A 22,650-nucleotide genomic window follows, 5' to 3' on the forward strand; every position below is an offset into this window, starting at 1 on the left:
AGGATGAGAAATAAATTTAGCAACGTGTATCCCCGCGCATTTTGAATTGACAAAGTCATTTGCAATTCAAAGCAAAGAAACATGATGATTTCTATTCAGGTTAAACAAATTGGAGTACACAAGAAAACCCTTTATTTCCTTGCCTCAATGCGTTTTTCTAACACAAAGGTGATTTCCGCGCCTCAGTTTTTTTTTTGAAGGACGGACATTAGTACAGTGGTGGTGGTGGCGAAATGAATGCATTTGGCACTCATAAATCATGCCACCAACCAGTGTAGTGTGTAGCCATGGTGGAGCTTCGCACTCGGCTCAACCACACTCTCCCTAGTTCCCACCAATGATGCGCCGCAGCCTCACTTCCACTCGCTGCTGCCATGTGCGCACCTCCTCCACCTCCTCCTCCTACGCACTGAGACGGTGAGAAGCAGAGGCAAGGGAGAGCGGGAAGAACGCCATGCGCGCGCATCGCCCGCCGCCGCCGCCGGGCGGTTCCCCGGCGCCGGCGCCCTCTCCGTCCCCGTACCCGTCGCCAATGCCGTCCCCGACAGCGGCATTTCAGGGTGGGCTCATCAGCTCGCCGCCTTCTCCCTCTGCGGTCGCGTCGCCTGGATCGGCACCCGTGCCTGCGCCAGCGCCGGAGCCTAATGCGGTGCTCGCGTACACGGGCGCGCGGCGAGGCGGGGGTGGCATGAGCCCGCCGCTCATCGCCATGCTGGCGGTGGTGGGGGCGGCGCTGCTGGTGGTGCTCTACGCGCGGCTGGCCAGGCGCGTGGTCCGAGCCGTCCGGCAGCGGTGGCGCGGTTGGAGGAGGCGGCGGCGGCTGCTGATGCTCCCGCTCGGCTCCCCGGCGAACGACTCCTTCGCGTCCTTCACCACCTACGACAACTTCTACCACACCTTCTCGCCGTACGGCCTGGACGACGCGGCCATCAAGTCGCTGCCCTCGGCGCAGTTCCTCAAGGCGGAGGCCGCGCGCGCGAGCGCCGGCGCACGCGACTGCGCCGTGTGCCTGCTTGAGTTCGCCGACGGCGACGAGCTCCGCGCGCTGCCGCTGTGCGCGCACGCCTTCCACGCCGACTGCATCGACGTCTGGCTCCGCGCGCACGCCTCCTGCCCGCTCTGCCGCGCCGCCGTCGCGCTCCCGCCCCCCGTCTCCTCCCCGCTCCGCTCTGCCCGACGCGTTCGCCCCAGCCTCGACGACCTCCTCTTCTTCCACCCCGTCCCGCCGCCTCCCCAAAACGACGCCGGCGCCCTGCCGGAGATCACCCCGGCGAGTCCCGATCAGCTCAACCCGAGGGACTTCCTCCTCAAGCGCTCCTACTCCTTCGGCTTCGAGCGCAACATCGCCACGGAGGCCGCGTCCACAGCATCCCCTTCCTGGCGCTACCGCTTGGGCGGCGGCGGCGGCGAAGGCGCCAGCGGCCGAGGCCGAAGCTTCTGGAGCAAGCGCTGGCCGTCTCCATTCGGCGGCGTCGGGGGCTCCGCGGCGGCCGCAGCCCGTGTCTTCTCGTTCCGCTCGGCCGCGGGCAAGTCCTCCCCCTTCGCCCGCCGCCGCGCCGGCGCAGCCCCCGCAGGAGGCGGGTTTTTCATGTCCCTGTCCTCCGAGCCCCCGTCCATCGCCGCGGCGAGGCGGAGCAACCGCGCGTCGAGCCGGCTCCGGTGCGGGGACCCCGAGGCGCTGCTCTCGCCGGACCGTCTCAGCCGCTGACCCCAAGAAAACCTCCCACCGCCGGCTCCGGCGGTGGTGACCCCTCCGCTGCCGGTGTCGTGCACTGTCCTTGCGCGCCGCGGTGGTGGTGGTGGGCCTGCGTTGCGTGGACAGAGAGGGAGGCAGCAGTAATGGCGCGTTAAATGCGCGGCCTGCCGAGGTTTTAATGGCGGGAGGACGAGGCGTGTCCTGTTGTGCGCAGGCCTCGACGCGTTCGAAATTTTCAACCCGAAATTTTGACCAAATGCTCATCGTGGACCGCGCGGTGCGGTGGTAAACCAAGTCGGTGGCCATCTGAGCCGTCCGATCAGAAAACGAACGGCTCTCGGCGACGAAGGCGATGGACCGGAGCGTTCGTTTTCTCGTCGGACAGCTCAAATGGAGGGCAGCAGTGGAACCTTTGCCATGTGTTCTTCTCTACCGGTAGAAAACTCAGTTATATAGAAGCAGTGTGTTTGAGTTTAAGAAGTCGGCGTCCTATTTGTGGTATTATATATTTGTTCACAAATATTTGTCAAATTTTTCTGCAAGAAAAAGAATATTCATCTTCGTTGACCGGACTATATCTTCGTAGGTATGAATTTTATGGTATTTGTATGTTTACATCTGCATATTTTTTGAACATTCTCTTGTGCTGTCGTGAGCTTCCCCAAATGTCGTGTATTGCGGCTTTTTCACGGGTCCATCCTATTGCCGGATGGGTCATTCGCTTCGAATGGTTTGGCGGGTGCTGGCATGGTGTTGCGAGATGCGTCGGGAGTCACCGTGATTTCAGCATGCAGAATTGTTCTCGTGTAGAGATGCATCGGAAGCAGAATTAAGTGCGTGATGGAATTTTCAAAAACAAAAAGTGCGTGATGGAGAACCGAGCTGCCTGTCGAGCTGGAGGTGGATTCCCTTGAGTTGATCAAGCTTGTGCTGTCCAGCGACAGTGAAAGATAAATTTATGCGTATCTAATCAAAGACATTAAGCATATGATGAGTTGATCAAGCTTGTGCATATGATGAGCATCCGTGAAACTAGTATTACTCGTATCCGTAGACCCCAAAATAAAGTTAGTAATTATTTAGCTATTTTCGCTAGAGAGGAAGGAAGACCTATGACTTGGTTAGGCCCTGGTCCTCCTAGAGTTTTGGAACTTGATCTTTTGATTGTAATCATGCCAGGGTTTGAGTAATACAAGTTTCAGTTTGCAAAAAGAAAAGAAAAAACTATTGTCGGATATGCTGTCACATATTGCCACACTCTACCTACACCAAACCACCTCCCCCGTCCTATTTTGATTGACAAGCGAAAAAAATTGAACATACATTCTGGCTAGTTTGGATTTTCATTTTGCGAGCTCTTAGTATTCACATATACTCCCTCCGTTCGGAATTACTTGTCGCAGAAATGAATGTATCTAGATGTATTTTAGTTCTAGATACATTCATATCCGAGACAAGTAATTCCGAACGGAGGGAGTAAAAGTTTGTGGTTCTTCGCACGATTGGATTTTCAGTTGCCGAACTCTACGCATTTCTTTATTGAAATACAAATTAAAATAGTACTACATAATAGTAGAAACACATTGAAAAACAATTCAATAACATATGCTTAGTTTTTGTAAAACGGCTATTTCAATTTGTGGGTGCCACAAATATCAAATATAATTATCTAAAACAACAAATAACTACACACTAATTTGTTATTGCAGACCATAGAGTTTTGATTCCTTGGCACAACTCATGAACATAACTCGTTCTCTTCATGGATGTTGGCTCACGGGTTTGTCATTTGTAGACATCCTTGCACATACATCTGATGTTGCCTCTAGTTTTTCCAAATTTCGTCGTCCGGTTATTCCTTCCTAAAGTTTTTCTATGTTGCAAGAAAGTCTTCTTATGCTCCCGAGCTCATTGAGCTTTGGGGTGAACAGTAAAAAATTGGATTTCTTTTAGGTAAACTTTGACAAATGTTTTGAGTGTTTGAAAATTTCATCACGAAATGACATTCGTAGAAGTCATGGTAAAAAGACAAAATCAGCACTCCAAAATGCTTCCACGAATGTCATTTTGTGATAAAAGTTTGCAAGCACACAAAAAAATTGTCAAAGTTGCCACAGTAAAATTTCAGATTTTTTTTATGAATTTCCTTACTCTTTTTCAGACTTTATTGTTCATCAGAGAGCATTTGAGCTCAGGATTAGATACTGAGGACTAGGTTGCATTGCTTCTGTCTTCATAGGTTGCCCTCTTTCTTTCTTGCCATGGGATCCACCGCGTCAATTCACCAGCGTCTTCTATTCAATAGATACTTTTACATAGCTCGTCCTATTGAATTGCTACATCAACATTATTGAGTCTTCGAAACATTTTTCTTTTCTTTTCTATTTCTTTTTTCGAAAAGGAGGTTGAAACCCCCAGCTCCTGACAAAAACATACATCAAACAATCCGAAGCTACCACTCACACCTACAAACTCGACATTATGGAATGCCGTCATGCCCCACTATCAGTAGATGCACACAACCATTTTTTAGTATTTGAAACCTAACATTATTGCCAGTTGTTGGTGGGCATTCTTGGTATTAATCCATCGTCAATTTTGTCTTGCGAGGAGGAACCTCCTCTCGGCGGTCTGGCGACCTGCTGTCCCATCTTATATTTGTTTTCCTCGCTTGTTGCCACACAAAAAAGGGTGAGAGAGAAAGAAAAGATGATTGTAGAGAAGGGATTGAGAAGGAATTTTTTACCACGAGCACAAGAATTCAAACAAATGAATATTAAGGTATGGAAGGCACTGTTCTAGAGGTGTAGTGATCTTCATTGAAATGGAAAAGGTGTATTTACAAATAAAGAAGAAAAACAACAACCTAATTAATATGGCCGATGGATCCTCTATACAAGTTTGATTTTATTCGGGTGGCTTTATGTAGACTTGTAAATCCACTTTAAATCTAGTTTTAGCTCCCGCTCAATAGTTTTCACTCACCCCTCAACTGCTTTAACTCTCTTCTCAATTTTGCCTCTAAACCTTTAGGGACTCTTATTGTTTTTCCCTTCAACGTCATTTCATCTATGATTTTTAAGAAACACAGCTTACGGCATAGAAGCACACACACACGCACACACATAAACACCTACTAAAATTTGAGTGGTTTGATTTCTCATGGGCCGAGGGTACCACCGCCCTCCTAACTATACAACCACTTTTTCGAAAAGGGGCGCTTTATTACTTAAAAGGTTTAAGCATTACACCCGGCCTCTGCATAACTAGGATGCACACAGCCAAACAAAGTCCTCTTGCACAAACGAAAAACTAAAAAGGCGAAAAACAAAGAAACATGTAGAGTCCGTATAACGCCTAAAGCAGAAGTGGGCCAATCCTAAGATCATGCAGCCACCCATATTGGGTAAAAGTATCCCTTGCCGTATCCTTCAATCGTGTACACACCTTCGTAAACAGGTCTCGATTCTCCATCCGTTGTAGAGAGGACCATAAACGAAGAGTCCCGGTATATCTGTAGATAACCTGGATCAAACTTTATCATTTCTACATAGCCAAATCGACCAAATAATGGCAAGCGCTCCCATCCTAAGAAAAGTTCTGAACCTTTGATCTATCCCATGTAACTAGTTGCCAAATACATTAGCAACACTACAAGAAAGATACAAGCCAGAAGCTATCCAGATGACTGACCATATAGAACGAGCCAATTTGGATTGGAAGAATAAATATTTTATCGTCTCATCATGGTGACAAAAAACACATTGTGGGCTTCCATGCCAATTCCTCTTAATAAGGTTATCTTTAGTAAGAATGACTCCGCGACGAAGATACCATGCAAAGATTTTATTCTTAAGAGGTATCTTCATCTTCCAGATCTTCTTGTTATTATCAACTAGCACCTCAGACTGGATTCACGCTCTATATATAGACTCCACTGGGAATTGTCCATTCTTATGTAGGTTCCATCGAAATACATCAGACCCATGTGACAATTGCACCGTGGAAAACCGATGGAGCAGGATGTACCACGATTGGAGTCTGGGTCCAATTAAATCTGTTCTGAACGTCACATTTGGTAGAAATGATTCCATTACCATGGCGATAGTATCGCCCTTATGACGCACAATGTTGTATAGAGCCGGATATTGTTCCCGAAGTGTGGCATTTCCTAGCCATTTGTCCTCCTAGAATCTAATTTTCGAGCCGTCCTTAATAGAGAAGGATCCATAGGAAAACAAATATTTCTTTGTAACCATTAGACCCGCCCAAAAGTGAGAATCCCCAGGCTTCCAGTATACTTGGGAGACCGCACTGGAACCAACATATTTCCTCCTCGGAAGGGTTTGCCATACACCATCTTCTGTTAGTAATTTAAACAACCATTTGCGGAGGAGGGCCCTATTCTTAACCTCAAGGTCATGAATGCCCAACCCGCCTTGGTCTTTGGGACGGCAAACCACACTCCATTTAGCCAATTGATATTTCTTTCTCTCGTTATCTCCTTGCCAAAAGAATCTTGATCGAAAATAATTCAATCTATGTAAAACTCCTTTCGGCAACTGGAAGAAGCAAATCATATATAGTACCATGTTACTTAGTACTGAATTTATGAGGACCAATCTTTCACCCAGAGACAACAATTTACCTTTCCAACTGCTAAGTCTTTTTTGCAGTCTCTCCTCGACGTGTTTCCATTCAACATTTGCGAGTCTCCGATAATGTATCGGTATACCACTGATTGATTCTCACTTATGATTTTTTTTCTAGACTTGTAAAATGTATATGCACTTTGGTTCTACTTTGTATTGATGCATACCACTATCGTTATAGAACCCAATCACTTGAAAATGCTATGAAAATATCATTCGAAACAGAGCAGGGCATTTTGGTGACCGGGCTCCATTTAAAAAAAATCAAAATTCAAACTTACCGGTTTCAAAAAAATCTGAAAAAAATATGCAAGTATACAAGGATGAAACATATATATGTATAAAAATTCTGGGTGAAATACCTTGAAAGGCGACCTGTACAAAAAAAACAAAATTCCTGGACTTTGAGGATGAACTATATCATGTGTTGAAAAGCCCTGAATTTTTTTTGCATAACCCTAATTTTAACGTATTTTGCCCTGAAAATTTACACACATGTACATTATGCCTCCATATATATCTGTATTTTTTCAGGATTTTCTGAAATTTAACAAATATGAATTTTGAATTAGCAAAAGAAGGCCTTCATGAAGCTCGGCCTCCAAAAGCAATTTTTGTTTGAAACATCCCTGTAAAAAAACCTCTAAACAAAATGTGGGCGTGCGATTTCCCTGCCGCATCCTGATGACGGGCAGGCCTGCACGAGTAGCGTGTGAGTTTCGAAACAAGCAAACAAAACCTGCGCCACCTGCGTCACACGGCGCAGTTAATCCGCCCGGCGAGGCATGCGCCGGTGGGACTCAAGGACCAGCCCTCCCGTCCTGAGCCGTCTGCTCGCCGGGCCCGCGGCGGCAGTTAGAGTTCCCGATCTGGGGCTGTGCGCGTGAAAGTGGAAGCGCGATGTGCGGGGCGGCGTTAATCGGGCTGTCGCGCAAAAGCGTGGGCCGGTAACGCCGACAGGCTGGACCGGGCCCCGCCCGTCCCTCCGTCGTCCGTCCCACGAAGAAGTGACGCGCGCGCGCCTGGCCCAGCCCCAACCCCAGCTCAGTTTAGTTGGTGCCGTGCAGCCGCCATCAATTTCTCACCTAGTAGTCCAAAAAGTTAATTATCTCTACAGATTTAGCTATGGATTTAGCATGCAATAAATTAATTGTCTCTACTGATTGTATAGCTACGGTGAATCACCTGAAGGAGGAGTACGTGGGGAGCTCAGCAGTAGTGATTGAGGAGATAAAAACCGAGATGGCTTTCTTTATCTTCAGTGAAAGTGATCCATGAGGAGAGAGGTCTGAATGCAGAGGAACATCTCCAATAGACGATGCATTTTACATCATAAAACTATTATGGGAGTAAAATATACATCAACAAAAAGTGGTATTTTTCAGTACTAAAAATCTTCAACTCTAACAGATGACGTAAATACATCACCAATAGCTAGTGCTTCAATAGGTGATGTAAAATACATCAGCCGCTCCACGGCCAGCGATGGGATGGGAGGTGGTGTGGGAGGAGGCACGACAATAACAGTAAGTTGCGCACGAAGCAGCACCTACCGGCAACACCGACGAGGAAGCGACAACAGCAACTGCCGTAGTCACCTCCGTCTTCTTCGCTCGGGACGAAAATGCGACGGGGTCGAGTGGCAGCTGCTTTGAGCCACCACCTCGTGGTTGGTCGCGACTGCCTTCTTCCTCGCTGGCGGTTCCATTTCGGCGGAGGCCGCGGCGACGGGGACGACGGGCTGCAAATGCTCCGTGTCGATTTGGGAAATGCATGGCGACGACAACGAGACCGACAACAGACGCGGAGGCGGCCATCGCGAGGAGCATCAAAGCTGCTTTGGCTTTCGTTGGGTCAGAGGAGGCATGCATGGGACCGGCGGCGGCGGAGGGGGTGGTCTGGGGCGGCGCGGGAAGGTTCCTCGCTGTTGGAGATATGCCCTAGAGGCAATCATGTATGATGATATTTCCTATGTGTTTATGAATAAAGATAGTCCTTGGACATTATCAATGATGTGTATCAGCAAGTACGTGACTTGTTTATGGGACTATGCGTTGTATGATGACTGTCCTAAAAGGTCCATAGTCAAAAGGGCTGTGTGAACGCGCAGCCAACAAGACTAGCATATGACACGGTCGATGGCTTAGTCTCACTAGCCATGGAGCATTGGATGCTAACCGGATAATACGGACTTGGAAGGATCTGGTCGGATTCGACGTAGTCGGATCCGAGTCGAGATAAGGTCCGAGTCGGACAGACCCAACTATGAGACGCATCGATATGTCATCTGTGAGTCTCTAGTAACAACATACGTTCTATGTCCTAAGACCTGAGCTGACACATGTACTTGGGATGGTGACAGACTTGCTTTGGGCCGACTAAACGCTACTCCGTGACTGGGTAGTTACAAAGGTAGGTTTCAGGCTTGTCCAGACCCATGCTGCGAGACATGGTCGAGCAAGATGGGATTTGCCCCTCCGATCAGGAGAGATATACTCTGGGCCCCTCGTGTGATCTGACCAGGATAGCCATGCGACAAGGATTATGAGATAATCTGGTTTGTGGTCGGCATCACTGGAACGAGAAAAAGGTCGGTCTAACACAAGGATGACAGACTCGCCTTGATCCCGACAACATATATCGTGTGGCAAAAGGAATGGAAGTATGATGTACAGGTTCGCCTAACCAGCTTCATCGTCTGCTTGGTGGTCGGCACGCCTTGCTAGAGGCTGCTACCAGCCATGTAGTTCGGAGGTGATCCGAACTGCGACCGAGCCGTCTTGAACCTAAGGGGTCGCGCGCTGAAGGGAAGGAACCTACGAGGTCGGATCCGAGGACACTGGTCGGATGTGATCCGAGCTGTATTTGGATTGTGGCCGAGTAGACTTATGGGCTTTAGGGTCCGTGCGAGGCCCAAGTGTTGAGCCCGCGACGGACGCCTACATAAAGTGGGGTACGACACACTCATGCGGTTGATCGCTTCGGCGTTGTCACTAGGGTTTGCATGTGTTGCGAATAGACACCTCCACTCGCCGCCGGTTGTGTGATCGGACCTAGCAGTCCGCCGCACGACATTCCTCCTGCACACGCGGATACCGTTAGAGGCGGTGCACTTGCGCCACTCCGGCGAACCTGTACGTGGGAACCGACGATCGGCTGTTCGAGGGAGATCGGACGAGGAGGAGACGATCCACGCGGACGCGCTGCCCCAACTCTTCTTCCGTTGCACGACACTGCGAGTCTAGTGGTAACGATCTGTGATCCATTCCCGTAGTATGTTCCTGGTTGTTCTGCGCGTAGGAAAATTTTAATTTGCAATCGACGCACCCTACCGTAGAACCCAACAGTGGTATCAGAGCCTCTGCTATAGGATTTGGATTAAGATCGTATGCATATTAGATATGTGGAGGCGGCAGATGAGATCTCTTGTCGTTGATGAGATCGGCTGTGTGCATGGTTGATGAGATCATTTGCACATGGGGATCTATGTGGCTATGTTTTCTGATGATCGGAGTGGATGAGGTCGTGGCACAACCTACCCCTACCAGTCGGTATCCGCCATCGGGGTTAACAGTGAAACGTAAATCCGAATCGGACTCGCGATGATCGATGAGATCGGCCAGATTGGAAAATTCGGCGTGATCGAAGTTCAGATATGATCTGTGATTTCCGAAAACGTCGGGCGCTGCCCGCACCCGCAAGGGGCGCTGCCCCTTCGAACCGGCTAGCGGGACCGCCGTGTGCGTAGCGCCTTGTATTTCGTACACGATCACTCAAACCGGTAGAATGTGATTCTATGTGTAACTTTGTTTTGCGGGTTTGATGTGAATAGTATGGCTCATGTGTATGTGATGCATGTGTGTAATTTAAACATGGCCTGCGTGTCATGTTTGTCAGCCGGCATGAGCCAAAGTGTTGTCATTATATTGTATAACGACCTGCGTGTCGACTTGTGACTCTATGTAAAATTCATTACTACTTGTAGTAGTTGGATAATAGAGATCAGGTTGGTGGCTTGGCGTCCCGGCGTGACAAACAAGATGGAGTTCCTAGATGGTCATCGGAGTCGGAGCCGACCTGGAAGAACGTCCATGAAGGAGCCATACTATTTCACAATATAGTTTATTTTGTGATTGTTATGCTTCTTGTTTTCTATGCATGTTAGAATGGTAGAAAGATCCCTTGTTAATATCAAACCGCATAACAACATACGTTGTTCCCTTTGTCATCGGTATGTTACTTGCCCGAGATTCGATCGTCGGTATCTCAATACCTAGTTCAATCTCGTTACCGGCAAGTCTCTTTACTCATTCCGTAATACATCATCCCGCAACTAACTCATTAGTTACAATGCTTGCAAGGCTTATAGTGATGTGCATTACCGAGTGGGCCCAGAGATACCTCTCCGACAATCGGAGTGACAAATCCTAATCTCGAAATACGCCAACCCAACAAGTACCTTTGGAGACACCTGTAGAGCACCTTTATAACCACCCAGTTACGTTGTGACGTTTGGTAGCACACAAAGTGTTCCTCCGGTAAACGGGAGTTGCATAATCTCATAGTCATAGGAACATGTATAAGTCATGAAGAAAGCAATAGCAACATACTAAACGATCGAGTGCTAAGCTAACGGAATGGGTCAAGTCAATCACATCATTCTCCTAATGATGTGATCTCGTTAATCAAATGACAACCCATGTCAATGGCTAGGAAACTTAACCATCTTTGATCAACGAGCTAGTCAAGTAGAGGCATACTAGTGACACTCTGTTTGTCTATGTATTCACACATGTATTATGTTTCCGGTTAATACAATTCTAGCATGAATAATAAACATTTATCATGATATAAGGAAATAAATAATTACTTTATTATTGCCTCTAGGGCATATTTCCTTCACATTCCAACTTGTTTTGCCCAACCCCAGGCCCCCGGGATGAAAAAGGTGAACTACGTTTTGGGCCCAAGTTGAGAGCACCAGAGGAAAAGAAGAAGACTGCGTCGGGTGATAGCTCGAACAAAGATCCATTCTCGGGCCTGAGTAGTTAGAGGGAGTCAAAGAACCCGAGTAATGTTGGTAAGGACGGCGTAGAGGTGAACTCTCCTGTTAAGAACATAACATCAATTATCAAAAGGAAGGAAGTACCTAAACAAGTCTATAGACGAGTCGATCCTGCACCTTTGCTCCTGATGGATGGACAAACTACAAATAGTTCAACTCATGCAGATCCACATGGGAAAGGCTCAGTGGAAGAAGGGGATGAGCAATCTGAGGAGCGAGTTCCAAAAAAGAAGAAACCAACGCCTGAAAACTCGGCAGCGTCTGCGGAGCAGCGCTGCCCATCCCAATGAACTGCATCAGCTAGAACTGCCGGGGGCTTGGTGAAAGGATCGATATAGTTGACTAGAGGGGGGGTGAATAGGCAACTAACTATTTTTAGCTTTTCTTTACCAAATTAAACTTTGCATCAAAATAGGTTGTCTAGATATGCAACTAAGTGAGCAACCTATATGATGCAACGACAACAAGCACGCAAGCAAGTAAGAGATATAACACAAGTAAACTAGCTAAAGTAAAGGAACGAGATAACCAAGAGTGGAGCCGGTGAAGACGAGGATGTGTTACCGAAGTTCCTTCCTTTTGAAGGGAAGTACGTCTCCGTTGGAGCGGTGTGGAGGAACAATGCTCCCCAAGAAGCCACAAGGGCCACCGTATTCTCCTCACGCCCTCACACAATGCGAGATGCCGTGATTCCACTATTGGTGCCCTTGATGGCGGCGACCGGACCTTTACAAACAAGGTTGGGGCAATCTCCACAACTTAATTGGAGGCTCCCAACGACACCACAAAGCTTCACCACAATGGACTATGGCTCCGCGGTGACCTCAACCGTCTAGGGTGCTCAAACACCCAAGAGTAACAAGATCCGCTAGGGATAAGTGGGGGGAATCAAATTTCTCTTGGTGGAAGTGTAGATCGTGGCCTTTTCAACCAATCCCGAGCAAATCAACAAGTTTGATTGGCTAGGGAGAGAGATCGGGCGAAAATGGAGCTTGGAGCAACAATGGAGCTTTTGGGGGAAGAGGTGAGTCAACTTTGGGGAAGAAGACCCCTTTATATAGTGGGGGGAACAAACCAACCGTTACCCCCTTCTGCCCCGAAGAGAGCGGTAGTACCGCTGTGCCAGCGGTACTACCGCTTGCCACTATAAGCGGCACTACCGCTACACAACGCGGTACTACCGCTTGGCCCACAGCGGTACTACCGCGGAGGGAGGGCGGTACTACCGCACAGGAGCAGTACTACGGCCCCCCACAGCCGCGGCTAGTACCGTAAAACCCGACACGAAAAAGGAGCCCTCGAATCGAGGCGGTACTAGCACGAGACCACCGCGGTACTACGGCTTGGGGCCACTAGCGGTACTACTGCTCTGGAGCGGTACTACCGCTCCGTCCCGCGGTACCACCGCTGGGACCAGAGTTAGTACACACATGGGGGCTACTAGCGGTACTACTGCTCTGGGCGCTACTACCGCTCCAGAGCGGTACTACCGCTTGTAGCACCCAAGCGGTACTACCGCTCTGGCCCGCAGTACTACCGCTGGGACCAGAGAGGGCACAAAGAGAGGAGAACCAAGCCCATCATCGAAACGGAAAGGCTCGGAGGGATGGGCAAAGGAAGTGTACGTGATGATTCCGCCCTAGCCTTTCCAAAACGGACCCCCTCTTGATAGTACGGTGATCCCTATGAAACTATTCCACCAAACTAATCCGAAAGGACTACACCGTCTTCACTTTAAGCTCCGAGGGGAGCAAAATCGTCTCTGCCAAAAGGATGAATCTCTGAAAAACACTCAACGCACACGATTAGTCCGCAAAAGCATTGTCATCAATCACCAAAACATCTTAGGGATAAATATGCCCTTACAATCTCCCCCTTTTTGGTGGATTGATGACAATACGGGATTTGCACAACTGCGAAAAAAACAAAGGACATAAGCAAACCCCAAATCTCTAAAATATAGACGGGCTCCCCCTAGATGTGTGCCATCAAGATAAGTGCTTTGAACTGCACGACACACATACTAGGATCAACACTCCCCCTGTATTTTAGAGACCAACAACCTAAGCGAGATACAAGATAGCAGGATATATAACATAATGAAGCATATAACTCATGAGATATCAAATGACTGGAGACAAAGATAAAGATATGATAATGATAGGGTAGCATATGTCTCACACCATATGACTCGAACTAAAGTCTCACTGAACACAAAACCAAGCAAAGCACAAGGTCCAAGCAAAGCACAAAGTAGCACATAACGAAAGCACAAAGCACAAAGTAGCACATAACGAAAGCACGAAGGCAAAGACACACTCGCAACACAACGACGCAAATCCCTAAACTCTCTCCCCCTTTGGCATCGAGACACCAAAAGGGGCAAAGAGCTAACCTACGGCTCCAGGTGAGAGCATGCTGAGGATCTCAAACATCAGGACTCTGCGTGATCATCTGCACTGCCGTCCTCGCCCGGAAACTGCTCGGCATCTGAGTCGGTCCACGGACAGTGCTGCTGGATCCACTCCTCCTCCTCAGTAATCTGACCCTCAGAGCCGCTGGTGACTGTCGCACCCATCTGACGTATCAGCTCCTTGTGACGTCCTCTTGCCTTCTTCTCAGCCACATGAGTCATGTACTGACCATGAGACTCCACGCAGAACAGCTTCTTCATCTTGCGTTTGAGCTTCTTTGCCCAAGAGGGCTCTGCTGCAGAAGGCTCTGTCCCAGGAGGCACATAATCCTCATCATCATCACCGGCATTAGCCTCGTCCTCGGTCTCCATGGCAGCAGCAGAAGATGGAGCTCCAGATCTACCCCAATTATCCTTCTTCCTCAGACGCTTGATCTCATGAGAGACCAACTCTCCAGCTTCCAGCTGCTCCTCAGGATAGGTATGTCTCTAGGCCCTCTCAATAAGCAACATGATGAACGGACCATAAATTGGGCACTTGCGCTCAGAAACAGCCGCCAGAAGCTCAGACCACATGACGTGAGAGATGTCCAGGGACTCGCCGGTGTTTGCGTCCTTCTCACGCTGGCAGAAGAGAAGCATGTCCACAAGGTAAGAGTGTACCATGTCCAGATTCCCAATACGAGGGAAGAGAGTCTCGCGGAAGATACGGTGAAGGATGTCCAGATAGGTAGACAACTCATAGGTTTCCTCCCTGGTCTCAGGGTGGACCTTCCGAGTATAGTAGGGCCAGAGGGCTTGCTTGTAAGTGGAGGTGACATTTTGGTGAGGACGAAAACCAACTGGAGTCTCGAGCCCTTGATCTTCCACCTCAAGCAGCCCCATGAAGGCCTGCCACTTGACAGCAAGCACCTTTCCATTTGTCATCCAAGTCAGAGTCCTGTCTGCATCAGTTCCTAGGTGAACAATGGCAAAGAACTATGCCAGCAAATCTGCATCAAAGTCCTTGTTGAACTGCATGATCCTGAGAATGTTCAACTGAGAGCACATCTGTAGGGCATCACCAAAGTACTCAAGGTCCTTCTCCATAGCATCCGTGTTGATGGAGTGAACATTGACAAAGAGATTCTTCTTAGCCTTGATCACATCAAAGTATGTGGCATACTGAAACCGGTTCCAGAACGGGCGATTGCCAAGATTGGGTTCTTGGTCTTCCTCATAGGGGTTGCGCCGACGCCTATCCCAGAATTCCTTGCTAGACATCTCAGTCACTTTCTTGCCACTTGGCTTCGGTTGGCTGGGAATCTTCTTCTTGCGAGGAGGATTAGCACTTGAGGAAGCACCCCCTGCCGGCTGTGGAGCACTGGAAGAACCACCTGCAGTCTCAGATGAGCGGTACCGCTTCGACGTTGAACGCCCGGGGTTGACACGGCGGACTTGCTGCTCAGGATGTTCATCACCTGGAACCATACACACGGACACAAGAAACAACCAGAAGGAATGATCAAAACCAAATAAACACAACAAATATGGATCAACATGTGGTAGGAAACAATGGAACTGGGCATCCAGCGGTAGTACCGTGCCTGCTCAGCGGTAGTACCGCTTAGCCACATAAGCGGTAGTACCGCTCCAGCGGTAGTACCGTGCCAAATGGGTGGTAGTACCGCCTGAGACGGGGCACGGTGGATCCCTACTGACGTGGTCAGATCCGGCACTACCGGGGATGCCAAATTCAAACATAAACCTACCAAACATCAATCCAAAGAGTCTAGTTGCCTTCTCCAACCTACTCAAGCCTAGATTTGGCCAAAAATCTAGAGATGCAACTACTATTGCCCCTAAAACGCGAGATCTGAAAACTAGACAAGAAGAGAAGAGGAACGGGGGCAATACCGGCATCCATGGCAAGAGGACGAGGTGGGGATCGACTCCACCGAAGGAAATGGAGAGGAACGGTCCGGAGACGGAGGGCCACCGGAGCCTTCCCGCGGCGAGATGGCGCTGGAGAGAGAGGAAGAGGAACCAGGGGACGAAGCAAATGGGTATGGGGTGGAGGAAACCACCCCTGCCCATGACTTAACCCCTGGCCCGCCCCTCAGCGGTAGTACCGTGGTGAGGGGCGGTAGTACCGCTTAGCCGTATAAGCGGTAGTACCGCTCCAGTGGTAGTACCGCTCCTGCACAACGGTAGTACCGCCCAGCGCAACTCAAACCAGACTCAACACATATGGTGCAAAACGAAAGACGGGAAACAACAGCAAGAAGACCAACAAGAGCACTAGCAAGAGAACAAGAATCACACGCCTCTATACGAGAGGGCGGTGGCCGAGGCCACCTATGTTTGAGTCACTTGGTATGGCACCGCGAAGAATTATCCTTGGGCCCATGACCAAAGCTCGTCTTTGAAGCACAAGTACCATCAAAAATGGCTAATGTGAAAGAGTGAGATCAGTTTATGCATTGTGGGGGGAGGGAAAGTTCATTGAGAGAACAACACTCCCCCTACGTCCATGCCTACACCTAGACAAGAAAGCACAATGAATGTGAGGGGTGTGCAAAGGTTCAAACCACATTGCTCGAATCAATGATTTAGCTCATGCCTTAACTCGCGAAATCTTGCTTCATCGAATGGCTTCGTGAAAATATCTGCAAGGTTATCATGAGTGTTGACATAGTTGAGCTCGATCTCCCCTCGCCTAATATGATCCCGGATGAAGTGATACCGAATCTCAATATGCTTTGTCTTGAAGTGTTGCACTGGGTTGAGAGAAATCTTGATAGCGCTTTCATTGTCACACCAAAGAGGCACTTTGTCACAAATGACACCGCAATCCTTTAAAGTTTGCCTCATCCATAAGAGTTGTGCACAACAACTTCTGGCCGCCACATACTCCGCTTCGGTGGACAAGAGAGACACACAACTTTGCTTTTTAGAAGACCAACTTACCAAAGAGCAACCAAGAAATTGGCACCCTCCGGAAGTGGACTTCCTATCCACTTTGTCTCCTGCCCAATCGGAGTCCGAATAACCTACAAGCTTGAAGTTTGCTCCTCTTGGGTACCATAGGCCAAAGTTTGGGGTATGAGCCAAATATCGAAAGATTCGCTTGACCGCCACAAAGTGGCTTTCCTTAGGTGCGGCTTGAAACCGTGCACATATTCCCACACTCAACATGATATCCGGTCTAGATGCACAAAGGTAAAGCAAGGATCCAATCATAGAGCGATATAACTTTTGATCCACCGCTTTACCATTGGGATCAATGTCAAGTTGGCACTTGGTGGGCATTGGAGTGGAAGCCGGCTTGACATCACTTAGCTTGAATCTCTTTAGCATGTCTTGAGTGTATTTGGCTTGGTTGATGAAGGTTCCTTCTCTTCTTTGTTTGATTTCGAATCCGAGAAAGAACTTCAACTCTCCCATCATAGACATCTTGAACTTTGAGGTCATGAGAGCGGCAAATTCTTCATTGAAAGCTTTTTTAGGGGAACCAAAAATAATATCATCAACATATAGTTGGCACACAAACAACTCCCCTTTGACCTTCTTAGTAAAAAGAGTGGGGTCGATTTTCCCGATTTCGAATCCACGATCTTGTAACAACTCCGTAAGATGCTCATACCACGCACGTGGGGCTTGTTTAAGGCCATAGAGTGCCTTGTGGAGTTGATACACATGATCGGGGAAATAGGGATCTTCGAACCCGGGGGGTTGTTTGACATATACCAACTCATTTATGGGACCATTAAGAAAAGCACTCTTCACAACCATTTGTTGCAAAGTGAAATTATGATGAGAAGCATAAGCAATCAACAAACGAATAGATTCAAGGCGAGCAACGGGGGCAAAGGTTTCACCGTAGTCGATACCCTCGACTTGGGAGTAGCCTTGTGCCACCAAACGAGCCTTGTTGCGAACAATGATTCCATGAGCGTCTTGCTTGTTCTTGAATATCCACTTGGTTCCAATGACATTATGATTCCCGGTTGGCCTTGGCACTAACTTCCACACTTGGTTATGTTCGAAGTTGTTGAGTTCTTCATGCATGGCGTTGAGCCAATCCGGGTCCTCAAGCGCTTCATAAACCTTTTGGGGTTCGACACAAGAAACAAACGCATGATGTTCACAATAGTTTGCTAATTGTCTACGAGTGCTTACCCCCTTTCTTAGGCTTCCAACCACATTCTCCATGAGATGACCTTTGGTGGTGAGCTTGGAAGCGATCTTAGCGGCACGACGCTCCAATTCCTCCTCGGAAGTGAAGTGAGGAGGGGTTACTTGATCATCTTGAGCGTCGTCTTGAGCTTGTTCTTGATCTTGAACTAGCTCGAGGGGAAGAACTTGACCTTGGGCATCATTTGGTGGATCACCACCATCTTGAGGTTGATCTTGCCCTTGATCTTGTTCATGAGGTTGAGGGCCTTCACTTTGTTCTTCGGAAGCGTGTGGGTCTTGGGTTGGTGATGGCTCCACTTGAGTGGAGCATTGTCCTTCTCCTTCGGCCACAAGGGGTTCCTCAATGGGTAGGATATATCCAATACCCATTCTTCTTATGGCTTGGGGAGGAATTTCATCACCTACATCACAAGTACCACTTTGCTCCACTTGGGAGCCGTTATTTTCATCAAACTCCACGTTACACGTCTCCTCAATAAGTCCCGTGGACTTATTGAGAACACGGTAAGCACGGGAGTTTGTAGCATAACCAACAAATATGCCCTCATGAGCTCTAGTCTCAAATTTAGACAAACGAACACCTTTCCTGAGAATGAAACACTTACACCCGAACACCCGAAAGTACTTGAGGTTGGGCTTGTTACCGGTGAGGATCTCATATGGAGTCTTGTTCAAGCCTTTGCGAAGATAGAGCCGATTTGAAGCATGACACGCGGTGTTGATGGCTTCGGCCCAAAAGTTGTATGGAGACTTGAACTCCGCCATCATGGTCCTTGCCGCATCCATCAACGTCCGATTCTTCCTCTCCGCAACACCATTTTGTTGAGGGGTGTAAGGTGCGGAATATTGATGCTTGATCCCCTCATCACTGAGAAACTCATCCAAGGTGTAGTTCTTGAACTCGGTGCCGTTGTCACTTCTTATTGTCAAGATCTTTGCATTGTGTTGACGTTGGGCTTCATTTGCAAAGTCAATGACTGTTTGTTGGGTCTCACTCTTCCTCTTGAAGAAATACACCCACGTGTATCTAGAATAATCATCCACAATTACCAAGCAATACTTTCTACCCCCAAGACTATCAAAGGATGGAGGCCCAAAGAGATCCAAATGAAGGAGCTCCAACGGCCTCTTCGAGTAAATAAGAGTCGTGGGAGGGTGAGCCTTCTCATGAAGCTTTCCTTCGATACAAGCACTGCAAGCACGATCTTTGGCAAAACTAACGTTCGTTAGTCCACGGACATGGTCCCCCTTGAGAAGACTTTGCAAATATCTCATATTGACATGGGCTAAACGGCGATGCCAAAGCCATCCCACGTCAACTTCAACCATTAGGCATGTCGCGGTCTTAGTGGGTTGCTCCGAAAAGTTAATCACATAGAGACCGTTCTCGACATGCCCAACAAAGGCTACTTTAAGAGTCTTGCTCCACAAGAGGGCCACGGTATCAATATCAAAGAAGGTGGCAAAACCCATGATAGCAAGTTGACGAACGGAAAGTAAATTGTATGCAAGGGACTCAACTAGCATGACCTTCTCGATCGTGAGATCATGAGAAATGACAACTTTGCCGAGTCCCAATACCTTAGAAGACGAGGCATCACCCCACTCGACATTGGTGGGCATAGATGGAATCTTGTGCACGTCCACCACCAAGTCCTTGCTTCCGGTCATATGATTTGTAGCTCCACTATCGAGCAACCATGATCCCCCACCGGAAGCAAACACCTACAAGAGATCAATACTTGGTTTTAGGTACCCACTTTGTAATGGGTCCTTTGATGTTAGTAATAAGGGTCTTAGGAACCCAAATAGACCATTCAATGTACTCATAAGGAGAACCAACGAATTTGGAATAAACATGCCCATCACTAGCACGACATAACACATAAGAAGGATTAAAGTTGCCGGCTTTGTTGGAAGGAGTGGCATTGCTCTTCTTGACACCGCCAACCTTCGCACTGTTCTTCTTCTCCTTGGAAGCACCCTCTCCCTCCTTCACAAAAGTTTGCTTGAGAGGAGGAGGTCGCTTGGTCTTGTCATTCTTCTTCTTGTTCTTGGGATTGGGTGTGAACCCAATCCCCTCCTTGGCCACAACTTCCTTTTGATTGCTCAAGAGGTCGTTGAGGTTCTTCTCACCTTGTATGCATGACACAAGGCCTTTCTCAAGTTGCTCCTTCAACTTAGCATTCTCCTCAACAAGATGCACATGCTCACAACACGGGTTAGTAGCATTTGCATTATCAATTAACACCATATGAGGAAAGGTGGCTTTCTCCTTTGTTAGCTTCACTTGGAGTTGATCATGAGACTCCTTGAGGCTAGCATGAACCCCCTTCAAGACTTTGTGAGCCTTGTCGAGAATGCCAAACTCCTCTTTGAGTCTAGCAAGATCAACCCCAAGTTTTTCCTTCTCGGAGTTTAGCACACGAGACACAACAAGAGCATGATCAAGATATTTCTTTAACTTAGCATGATCATCGTTGTATGACTCCTCAAGAGCCAAACGAAGACCACGCTCTTCGTCAAGAGCATTGGAAAGATCCGAAATCTCATCGGCATAGTCATGACTATGCCCCTCCATCTTAGAGATGGTATCTTCGTGAGCCTCGATCATGTCATTGGCTTCACCAAGTTGTTCCAAGAGAGCAACGAAGTGCTTCTTGGATTTACCCTTGAGTTTACCCATAAAGATCTCAAACTCATTTTCCTCCACATTTGTCCCCTCATGTTCATCAATGCTATCCGTCGAAGAAGGATGATCAATGATGGTAGTTTTGATGTTGGAGGTTACCTTATTGGTGGCTTTAGCCATGAGGCACTTGGCGGTGATGTTCTCATTGGGTGAGTCGAAGAGAGACACCCGTGGAGTCTTCGCAATGGCAACGGAGGCCATGGCAACCGACTCACTATCTTCATCATCGTCATCATCCTCATTGTACTCTTCTTGAACCACCAACGCCTTGGGAGGAGTCTTCTTGGTGAAGTTGCTCTTGTTGGGGAACGACTTGGCCTTGTCTTTTCTAATGAGCTTGCCACCATTGTCTTCCCTCTTCTCGTAAGGGCATTCCACAACAAAGTGGCTAACATTGCCACAATTGAAGCAAGTCCTCATCCGTTGCTTGCCCTTTGCGCCACTTGAGTTGCTTTTGTTGAAGTTTGGCCTTGTGTTCTTCTTGCTCCAAAATTGCCTTGAAGCAAGAGCCATGTGTTCATGATAGGCATACTTCGTATCTTCGAGGTTGCCCTCCTCTTATTCCTCTTCATCCTCTTCCTCCATACTAACCTTGGCCTTTAGAGCAAGGTTGGGCTTCTTAACTCTTTGAGAGCGAAGAACCGCATTGTCGGCGGTCTTGTCCAAGATACTCATAGCCACAAACTCATCCAACACTTCACTTGAGGACAAGGTGTGAAAGTACGGCCTTTGACGAATTACGGAGGACATGGCTTTGTGGTAGGGCATCATTGCCTTGAGGAACTTGCGCTTGATCCAATTGTCATCCGTGTCCTTGCTTCCATGATCTCAGAGCGAGACCGCGAGTTTGGTTACTCTCCGAAAAAGCTCACGAGGTTCTTCATCTTCTTTCATTGCAAACTCGTCGGCTTCATCTTGCACCACTTCATAGTTGGAGCGTTGAATGCTTGCGCTTCCCCGATAAAGGGAAACAACTTGGAGCCACGCATCTTTGGCCACGGTGTAAGGCCGGAGATGAGGAAGATCTTCGGGTGGGATGGCTTCTTGGATGATGAAGAGAGCATTTTCATTGAATTGATGATCCACAGCTTCTCTAGGAGTGAAGTTACTTCGGTCATGCGGATAAAAGCCTTCTTCAATGATTCTCCAAAGGTTAGTGTTCACATGATTTAAATGACGCTTAAAACGATAGACCCAAGAATCAAAATCTACATTCTTCTCAATCTTAGGGGCCGGGCCGGCATGATTCAAATGAGTGGAAGGGAGCGGTCCACCATAGACAGGTGGAGGTTCCACATGGGCAAAGATGTCGGTCCCATTTTTATCACTAGAACAAGGAGCCTTCTCGCTCGAAGCTTCCCCTTTGTCGGAGGTAGCATCCGTCACCTTGTTAGCGGGATCACCCACTTTCAACGGTGCGGTGGTAAGTTTAAGCCCTTCTAAGAATTTATTCAACATGCTTTCGACCTTGGTCATCATGGAGGTTTTCAATGTGTCCAACGCCACATTGAATTCCTCACGAGAGACCGCGGTTCCCCCATCTCCCGTAGACGAGACTGGATTCTCACCGGAGTGCTCCTCCGCACCGTCTACGACGTCAACCATACTCTTTGGACGGTAAAGTCCTTAATAAAGAGACGAGGCTCTGATACCAATTGAAAGGATCGATATAGTTGACTAGAGGGGGGGTGAATAGGCAACTAACTATTTTTAGCTTTTCTTTACCAAATTAAACTTTGCATCAAAATAGGTTGTCTAGATATGCAACTAAGTGAGCAACCTATATGATGCAACGACAACAAGCACGCAAGCAAGTAAGAGATATAACACAAGTAAACTAGCTAAAGTAAAGGAACGAGATAACCAAGAGTGGAGCCGGTGAAGACGAGGATGTGTTACCGAAGTTCCTTCCTTTTGAAGGGAAGTACGTCTCCGTTGGAGCGGTGTGGAGGC

At 48.1% G+C, this 22,650-nt stretch overlaps 1 protein-coding gene across 1 annotated transcript; it reads left to right on the plus strand.

The window, feature by feature from the left end:
• The first annotated feature begins 66 nt into the window (after positions 1-66).
• Positions 67-2,271, plus strand: LOC109745720 (RING-H2 finger protein ATL65). The gene has a single exon (XM_020304836.4). The coding sequence runs from the start codon at positions 455-457 to the stop codon at positions 1,706-1,708; it is 1,254 nt and encodes a 417-aa protein (XP_020160425.1). The 5' UTR covers positions 67-454; the 3' UTR covers positions 1,709-2,271.
• Positions 2,272-22,650: the final 20,379 nt, after the last annotated feature.

The sequence above is a fragment of the Aegilops tauschii genome, chromosome 5 (assembly GCF_002575655.3).
Source record: "Aegilops tauschii subsp. strangulata cultivar AL8/78 chromosome 5, Aet v6.0, whole genome shotgun sequence".
Classification (NCBI taxonomy): domain Eukaryota; kingdom Viridiplantae; phylum Streptophyta; class Magnoliopsida; order Poales; family Poaceae; genus Aegilops; species Aegilops tauschii.

Bases quoted from the DNA above. Each gene is read 5' to 3' on its own strand.
- LOC109745720 (XM_020304836.4), top strand. From the start codon at position 455: ATGCGCGCGCATCGCCCGCCGCCGCCGCCGGGCGGTTCCCCGGCGCCG.